The following is a 10,262-nucleotide window of genomic DNA, read 5'->3' as shown; positions in this document are numbered from 1 at the left end:
GACACCCCATTATGAGTCGTCATAATACGTGAAAAAGTTATTTGTAATCCAGTCAGTCTTGGAAGTTAGGCTGGCGAGCCGTCATAATACCCTCATGGAATATATGATGTAAATGTATATTCCGTTATGGATAGGGCAGATGAGTCATTATAATACGTGCAAGAATTATGGCCTTAATGTATAATCGGTGATGGAGTAGGCTGGCGAGCCTTTTATAGTACGAGTGTAATGAATGTATATTCCATTATGTAATTGGCGGAAGTCAGTATACCTTGCTAACATGCTCATTTTAAGTCATAACACTGTATACCTCATAAGGTTTATGTACATCAAATAGATATTCTGTAAACTCCCCAGAAAGGGAATGTTGACTTCGTTGGGAGAACATGGTCGAGAGCAATTTTCTCTTAAATGTTGTTTTTGATCTCTGGATTACGTGTCGGGCAACAGTTCCCTATATCATGATGTATTATGGGAGTGTAGATATGTTCATGAGAGGAGTTGGAGTTGGCTGTTAATAAACTGCCGTGTGTCGACACTGCGACCGGGCCATTGTAAATATTGGTGTTATGTTGTATGTATATATGTCTGGGTATGTGGCATTGCATAGTATGGAGAGGAGTAGGGACTGGGATTGTGTGAGGCCAAAGTCATCAAAGCGGCAGTAAAAGTTACCGTTCACAAGTACAACGGGGTGTGTGTGGAAACAGTATCGTGGAGACGGAAAGGATTTGATCTCTTTTGTATACTGACATTTTTAGTTCGTACGAATGAATCCTGATTCGTTGACACGAACATGCGCAGAGGGCACAGCGAATACCATGCTCTAAAATGATTCTGTAAATGGCTTTCATCAGTAAGATTCACCTGTGCTGTTCGGTTATTGCGTTGCGTGGCATCATTCTTACAGTAATTGTGCATTATCCGTGCGTTCACCGTGCATTATCCGTACGTAATCCCTATATTATCCGTACATTAACCACGACTTCACTCCCAAATACTCTTAAAACGAAGTCCCTTTAATCGGAGCTTGTACCAAACCTGCAGGTCCAGGTTGCCTTTTCGTGAGCACCTTGTGTCATCACTGATTTGCAGTGATTCATTCATGTAATTGTCACTCTTATTTTGTCTTTTACCCCAAATGAGGGTATATTCGCCATAAAGTCGAGACTCATTGATTCCTGGCGTTGGAGTAATATATCAAAAATAATTGTACAACCGTGTTTAAAGTAATTACTACATGATAACAAATAGCTAGACAGATAACATAGTATAAAAGTGAATATTCGTCACACAGCGATCATTAAGTTTAAACATGGAATGGAAGTATGTGCACAATGCGGTTTCGCTTTGAATATGCACAGAATACAGAAGTGTGTGGGATATTGAATAACTTTTACAGGTTTAGGATTGTGTTGAAACCCTTAACGATATCAAAGTTTCAGAGCCAGCTTGTCAACATGATGCACGATGTTACCAATACTATGGGTCACTATTTTGCCTCTTACGCCCTGTGGAATCTGTTTCGGCAGATAATCAAGACTATTCAAGTATTTTTTCTTGCGTTGACATTTTGAATTTATTGGCTATAATATCACAACAGACCAACAAATGGCTTGACATCTGAACATTTTAAAATCGAAACATAGATTTATACGGATTTAGAGCTTAAACCGGTCATGCATGTTCAACGATGTAAATAATTTATAGAACCTTCACTGGTTATCGAAAGCGTTGGAAATACGCCCAGCACACTATAAGCGGAGCGTGGAAGGTCCGGGGTTCGAACACCGGCCGCGCCATACCAAAAGACATTAAAAGATGGTACTTGTTGTTACCCTGTTTGGCGCTCGGCATTAAGGGGCTAAAACAAGGACTGGTCGGCTCGGAGTCAGTATACTGTGTCTGAGTGGGGTATTCATGTTAAACTGTGGCATGGTATCTCAGTGAGCTAGCACTGTAGATCGGCATCGGTCCGGACTAGTACAAGTAGCAAGCCACACACACACACACACACACGCACATGCGCACGCGCACTCGCACACGCGCACGCATGCACGTCGCTATATAAGTGCAATAATCTTGGACGTGACGTTAAGCCCAATTCCACCTCACCTCACCTCACCTCATTTGTCATGGTTCTGTGCAGTCGATCTTCAATTCTGAAATCAATCAGTAAAGGAAACAACATTTCGTCCTTTCGGTATAGACCTATTAAGTGTTTGTGTGAAGGAAAGACAAACTGTTTAAGTATGTATTATCATATGTGAATTGTACACTGATAAGAATAAGAAACTTTCAGTTAACAAATGCAAACCAAACTTGATAAGAATTTCAAATAGACCAAGCCAAGCCTTTTTATACAGAACGCCTACACATGTCTCCTCACTGCCTTAGATGCACGCCCTTATGTCCTTCATTGTATACACGCCTTGAACTGCCTCCGTGGTCTGGTGAGTAGAGCATCTGCTTGGAGAGCGAAAGGTCGGTAGTTCGATCCCCTTCCGCGTCATACAAAAAGGAGTGGCTGCCTCGGGGTTAATTTAATATGTCTCAGTGGGGTGGTTAAACTGCGTGACATTAAGAGGTTAAATCAAGGACTGGCTGGCTCGGAGTGAATATAATATGGTGGTGTACATGTTAAACTGAGGCATGGTAGCCTCAGTGGGCTAGCACTATAAAACCAACATAAATCTGGACTAGTTAATGGACACAGGACAATGCTCGTGGCTGTATAGGTGAACAAACCTTGAACTAGACGTTAACCCGATTTCACCCCACCGCCCCATACACACAATGGAACAAGATCGCTTATGAGTTATCTCAATAATAATTTCAATGATAATGTTGATCCTTGGATTGCTAGATTATGTTGATAAAATCTTGCCGAATACCCTCTTCACTCACACCTGACACTATATAACTTTCAGTGGAGAAGGAAAATATTTTTGAAGCAGTACTGAATGCTGTCACTAAACCAATGTCATGCGTGTGTGTGTCACCATTCACGTCACTGTTGTGCGATTACCGTCAGGTGTGGCAAAGGTGTATGGAAGGAAGCAGCAGTACCAGAGACAGTTATACAATAACATGCAGTGACAGCCATTTCATTGAAGAAAGATATATGATTAAATTAAGAAAACGGAAACGCCTAACGGCAATTACACAATCAACATATTGGAGTGACAAAGGCTAAAAGGTTTTACAAAATCTACCATTCTGTTACATGGTGAGCATGACGGCGCCTGTAACCATTCATTCGGTTGTTCCGGAAATACACTAACTATTAGTACCACAATTAGACATGAACGTTGTGCCACTGTCTCCATCAGAAGACAACACGCCTCATTTGATAAATGAGACACACATACACAATTAAGCCAGGTAAATGTTGCATAATTATACGAGGACAACAGGTAAACCTTGACGATTACTAAATATTTAATGAAAAGAGCTAAAATGGTTTTTTTTGAAAATGAAACGTCTGAATGAACACTCAAAGAATATCAAATGGTTGGTACGAATATTTGTGTCCACTTTATTTATAAAATATATCATATGTCACATTTTCACATATATATATATGACGAAGTTAGACACATACTACATATATGACAAAGCCAGGTAAGATAGAGAATATAGGTAGTACACAGAAGATGGATACAGGTAAATACTACAAAGATGATGAATACAGGTAACTACTACATAGATGATAAACACAGGTAAATAACATACAGATAATGAAGCCAGGCAAACAATTTGCGACTTGCGTGCATGGACATAGTATAAAACCAATAATTATCAATGATGTGGTTATTACGCATAACGACCTCGCAGCCTATTATGACAAATAAAACGACATGGTTATTCAGAAACAAAGAAAAAGAAGATGCATTTTGAAGACAAATTCTTGAACCATTTGAATAAATGTTAAAGAAGTAATTATTTATCAGATTTTATCACAAAAAATTGTTCTCGGTCTGTCCTGAAAAAAAAAGCATTGTGAAAAAATAAATTGTTCGGATTCTCCTTTCCCAACAAAATTGCATGCCCTGAAGAAATAACATCATGTCTCTCACAACAGTCCTCCAACACTGCAATACCATTATGGGTTGTGTCGGAATTGTAGTGTCATCTTTATTTATGCTTCATATACTACTATTTTACAGAGAGTAATTGTATATATATATTTAGTAAGCTAAACGTTGTGACATGGAAGATGTACTTTGTGAGTTTCAATAGTTTTCGTTTTATACTCTGACACTAATCACTATTGTTATCGTCCACAATCCTGTTGAGGACTTGGTTTGTTGAGCGGATACTTATCATACTACTTGGTACTGGATCTCGACAAAACCTGGTTTTGTGTCCGTTGTCTTGATCTCTCTTGTAGCACGATCGAATTAGTATTGACTACATTTGTACTCCTTCACTTCAGCATTACAACAGATAAAGAAGGATTCGCGTGTATGACAGAAAATACTCTTCATTCCAGACAGTTACCGTCTGACGTGAGCAGGTCTCTGACAAACACTCCCGTCTCTGTCAGTTGTATGACCTTGTTGGAATTACTGTCCACCAGCAGTATGTCTCCCGTCCTGGCAGTGGAAATTCCATGAGGAACACCGAGTACTCTGTCTCCGGTAGGGACGTATCTCCACACAACATCCCCCTCTGATGTTAGACATGTCACAGACTTCTCCCCCCAGTCAGACACGAGTATGTTGCCCTTGTTGTTGACACATATGTAGTCGGGGTAGGTAAATAGTCGCATATTGTTGTATGCGTTAACTGACCTCAACACGAGCCCCGACATATCCAGGATATCAACACAATAGTCTGTACTTGCTGCTAGAGATGAAGGACTCAGAACAGCGAGACTGTAGTACCCAGTACGTGTTGTGATGGTTGATAGCCGCGCCAGGCCAGGGCTGACACCCACTGTTACAATCTCACATGATTCGGGGACAGCAACCAGTACTTGCTTCTCTTTCAGCTGTGTTACACCCCATGGAGATTGTTTCACACGACCCGTACTGAAACGTGACGTCTTTTTTCTGGTGTAGAACGATGTTATGCAGTGATTGTCCCCATCAGTGACTACAACTGTCTGTACACCGTCAACATCCAGGACTGCGACGTCACGGATATTGAAGGACATTTTGCCACTGATCCGATAGGTATCAATTGTGTTGACCAGCAGTGGTGCCTTCTGATTGCCTTTACCTTGGTTATTGTGGTCAGCTGTCTCCCTCTGTGGAATCGGCTTGTCGCTTTTACACTCTCCCTCCTTATCTCTGGTTTGCAGGTCAAAGAGGTCATGGTTACTTGACATAGGGCTCACCCAATGTATCTTCACGCATCTTTCACAGAGGTCTACTTCGCATTCAGGACACCTCAAGACTCCTGCAGTTATCTCCCCTAGTTGCTGACAGATTGTGCAGCAATTGTTTGTTAACACTGAAAACATAGAATGATGTGAGTATCGTCCCATGATAATTGAAATCTATTTCAGTTAATATAAAATGTCTTTAGTGTTTAATACTCAGACAGAATGTAACAGCATAGACGTAAACAAACCAGTAAATCAAACAGTAGTTACAACTTACATGCCAGGCCTCAACGTTAATCAACCTGTAACTTACGGGGTAGACATTTCTGTTCTCGTTGATACATGTTATTGTCTAAACATAACAGCCTTCTGAAATTCTAATATGTTTTATATACCTGTTTTCACTCACTATTCATGGCATATTTTGTAAACATCTTTGGTAAGTAATATAGATTTCTCAAATCAACAAATATTCTTTTAAGTACATTTAATTTTTATATTCTACGTTTTAATCAAACAAGACGTATTAATATAAATAATAAAATAGGTTCAACATTTAGAACGTTTCCACTTTACCTGGTTTGTTTGTCAACTTCTGTAGAATGATGCTGGGTTTGATCTGCCCCGCCCACTCCTCCACTGGCCTGCTGGGGTGGGGGACCATGGTATCTTGTCCACAGCAGGCACAGGGGATCGTCTTGGACTGTACAGAATCTGGTCTGGTTTGGATGTACTTGGTGATACATCTCTGACAGAAGGTGTGGTGGCAGGTCAGTGTACAGGGGTCTGTGTACGTCTCGAAGCAGATGGAGCACGTCAGGAAATTATCCTTGATTTTGTTTTCGTTCCGGGTAGCCATCTATTAAATGCATTCATAGTTTAATGATTTATGCATTTCATTTTCTTCAAAACAATAATGATATGACTGAGCTTGATTCGTATCGTTTTACAACCATAATATATATATATCGTTTTAATATGTACACACAGCTGCAAATATACTTTTACCCTTCCTCTTTATAATGACTCTGGTTACATCATTCAGGGCTTCAATAGAGCTTCCAAGAAGTCTTATGGTGTACATGCGGAGGACATTTCCAAATTGGACGCATCCGTGACAAACATGTCCGATGCAATTCCCTTTTTTGACTTTACCATATGTTCTCCTGTGTTTTAGGGTAAACAACTGACTTGACTTTGCATGTATTTGTAATGGATACCACCGGTGGGGCAGGATACTCTCAGCTTTTCGCGAACACTGGTATCATCAGTATTTTATAGTGCTTCATAGACTCATGCTCATGATACAGTCGGAATTGTATTTGCTTTTGGAAGAGATCTCTTGTGGCTGTGGAGAGGTCTTTGTCGCTTTTATGTACCGATGGATCGGTTGATAATGAATTTATCTTGTCGGCATTCATGCGTACAGGCTAGCCGTATTGACAGCTGACAGACGTCACAACTAAAACCGAGTTACTTCCCTATACCCAGTGCATTCGAACAAACATAGGCTCCTATTAGAAACAACTTATTCCGATGAATATCTGATATGGCTACATGGTGATTCGCATGAAACCCACGCAAATCTACGTGCATTTGCACACATCTGTATATTTTCACATACGTGTAAATGTATAAATGCAAATTCCAGTTTGCAAAAGTGTGTACCAACATTTATAAAACTTACTTGACGGTTCTAACTTTACAAAAGTACGGTATATTCACCTACATGTGAAGACACAATCGAGTGGCATGTATACCTTGTTATTCCAAATATGTGAATGCATGCATACAAGAGGGGTATAAGTTCAACACTGCCGACAAACTGAGTCGAAATCAGGCTGAAACATGCTGCCGTATATATCCTGATAATGGACGTCGGAGCTCAAACAGACTGCCTGTTGTCGGACTTTCATTGTTGTGGAAGCCTCGGTGTCTGAGTGGGTTAGATCGCTGACTTTGTGTGCTGGCGATTAGGTGCCTCACTCTGGCAAGTGTGGGCTCGAATCCCGGATGGGACTCAACCCACAAAGGTACGAGAATCTGTACCTACTGAGAAAGTGTTATCCCAAATATAATATTTGTTACATTTGACCACTTTCTAAATGGCATTGTGTATTCATAGCTTTCGGCCATGGGAGCTGTGCCAATTTACACATGTCAGATGGGTACTCAAAGTACGTGATCTAGACAACCAGTCGTCGGACTTTCATTTTTGAGGGAGCCCCAGTGGCTGAGTGGGTTAGATCGCTGACTTTGTGTGCTGGTGATTAGGTGCTTCACACTGGCAAGGGTAGGTGGGAATCTCGGACGGGACTCAAACCCAAAAAGGTACGAGAATCTGTACTTTACTAACAAAGTGTTATCCCAAATATAACATTTGTTACATATGAAATACTGTTTAAAGAAACATATAATACCAAAACAATTCACATGTTAAGTGCACCATTTAATATGTTGAAACGTCTATTATTCGATATCAAACGTTTGTCTCGGAGAAGTCAATGTTGTTTTGATGCCGCAACAACATCACATGTCAACTTCATCATAGTGATGAGTATTGTGTGGAGTGTCGTCCAGGCAAACCAACTGCTCACATCATGAGCATCGAATCACGTCGCGAGGGTACAATGAGACACAGTCAGTCAGGTCTCACATTGTAACACACCGTTCAAACTTTAAATAGTCGCCCTGTGATAAGCGTTGGGTACTTGGGATTTGGGAGTAAATTCTCTGTAAATCGCAATAGGATTTATTCTTCGTGTTAACTCAACTGAATTATTTCATAACAGCTGACAAAACCCTATTTACTGTTTGACATATAATTTGTTGTTCAAAAAGGACAGTGTATATGTCGAGTGTCGACCAGGCAAACCCACAGCTTGGAGTCAAGTCGTCAGGGAACGAGCAGCCAGTCAGCCACATTGTAACCATCCGCTCAAATTTAGTCGCTCTTGTGATAAGACTTTAATATCCTTTTAAAATCACCTTGAAGATTTTACAAAAGCTGTATAGTGCTTTGGGAACACATTATTCCTCATATATTGCTATCATGCCAAACAAGGCGTCTAAGAAACGTACCTTTTCCTCAATATAGTTAAACTCAGTTTCGTAATGACGTACTGGCTCAGCTAAAAGAACAAGCTGGTTCTTTCCACACAATACAGGATTTACCTTGAAGAGATAAACTAATACTGTATATATGAATTATTGTGACAATGCGTATGAGCAGGCTTAATTTATGCCAATATACTCGTGCAAGTGTGGCATTGTCGACAATAATTTAAAATGAGCACCAACAGTCAGTATAAATGAATAAATTATATTAACACCATCCTTCCTTCATAGTCAATAGATACACACACACACCCTCCCCGAAATCCCAATACATGGGAGATAACTGTACGTTCGTATTCGATACCAAGTCGCCAACATGCAAGATATCCTTATTTTGTCAGTTTTACAAGTCGAAAAAAATGGCTTTGTTTACCAGAATGTCACAGATACATAAAACTCATAACAATAAAAGAAAGTTACATCTATATATTTTACATTTCATTATAACTTTGGGTCCAACAATTCCTACTTTCGGTTTCTCTTCGTTTGAAGTCTCATGAGTTGACAAAACTAAATTAAACCAGAATCTATAATTTAAGAAACACATACATGTACCTCATGTAAGTTGACACTATCGATGAATATACAGGTATACTAGTTCTTCATGTGACCTGTGTGAGATTAATTGTACGTCCTTGAGGCCTTGAAATAACCAAATCTCGCCGAGGTACACTCCTGTGCTAACCTGTGCCAACCTGTCCCTTCCGCATGACATACAAGGGAGGCAACTGCGATATCCCGACTAGTGGTGATTCTAAAGCGATTAAAGCCGATGAAAACGTACATGTAGGTTCCTGGATCGAATCTGGGATGATACCGATAACAACGTAAGAGATCGGCACATTTCAATATACGCACACTAGACACGCTATACACAGTGTTTTTGTTATATCGTTAAATATTCTGCAACTTCGTTTTTGTACAAATATGTGTTGACATGTATGCAGGTAATGTCGTTTATGTCAGTACAAGAAGTGATCATGTACCGATTTCCCAGTTTAGTTCAGTGCGTTACTGGGTTATCCTCTTCGTTTCAGTTTGGAAATCAAATCGTGACAATAGTCCAGGCAGCCTTTCTTAGAAATCCCCATTATATAGACTTTGTATAGGAACATTGTATGGAATGTCTACTGTAAATAAATATTATTGAGTGATGACAACGTTAAATATTACATTGTCAATCTTCTAATATAGACCAACACCGAATATTCATATCAAAATACAGTTCAACGCATAGTCCATGTTGTGGCCTGCTTGTACACAGTCAGATGTTTTCACAAGAAAGTGTTCACTATAATACAGAGAAGGGACTGGGATTGTGTGAGGCCAAAGTCATCAAAGCGACAGTAAAGGAGTTCCCTGACGACCAATCAAAAGTACAACGGGTTGTAGTGACAGTGTGATGGGGACGGAAATGATTTTTAGTACGCACAAATGAATTCTGATTCGTTGACACGAACATGCGCAGAGGGCACAGCGAATACCATGCTCTAAAATGAAACTCTAAAATAATTCTGAAAGGTCTTTTATCAGTAAGATTCACATGTGCAGTTCGGTTATTGCGTTCGGTTATTGTGGAATTATCCGTACAGTATCAGTGCATTATCCGTGCATTTCCCATGCATTAAACTACATTACCCGTGCAAAATCAGTACATTATACGTTCAGTATCCGTAAATTTTCCCCTTCAGTATCCTACAATACCTATGTCTTATCCGCACATTACCCCTGCCTTATCCGTACATTACCCGTGCTTTATCCGTACATTACCCGTGCTTTATCCGTACATTACCCGTGCTTTATCCGTACATTA

General features: G+C 40.0%; 1 protein-coding gene across 1 annotated transcript; it reads right to left on the bottom strand.

The window, feature by feature from the left end:
- Positions 1-4,387: 4,387 nt before the first annotated feature.
- On the bottom strand, positions 4,388-9,145 carry LOC139469794 (tripartite motif-containing protein 2-like). The gene is made up of 3 exons (XM_071252090.1): positions 9,005-9,145; positions 5,909-6,191; positions 4,388-5,460 (listed from the first exon to the last, which is right to left on the bottom strand). Exons 2-3 carry the CDS (start codon positions 6,189-6,191, stop codon positions 4,487-4,489), a joined length of 1,257 nt encoding a protein of 418 aa, XP_071108191.1. The 5' UTR covers positions 9,005-9,145; the 3' UTR covers positions 4,388-4,486.
- Positions 9,146-10,262: the final 1,117 nt, after the last annotated feature.

Source organism: Haliotis cracherodii, unplaced genomic scaffold (genome assembly GCF_022045235.1).
Source record: "Haliotis cracherodii isolate W230 unplaced genomic scaffold, xgHalCrac1.p SCAF_2, whole genome shotgun sequence".
Taxonomy (NCBI): Eukaryota; Metazoa; Mollusca; class Gastropoda; order Lepetellida; family Haliotidae; genus Haliotis; species Haliotis cracherodii.
The sequence above is the reverse complement of the archived record's forward strand: the minus strand, read 5'-3'. Positions and strand labels throughout refer to the sequence as shown.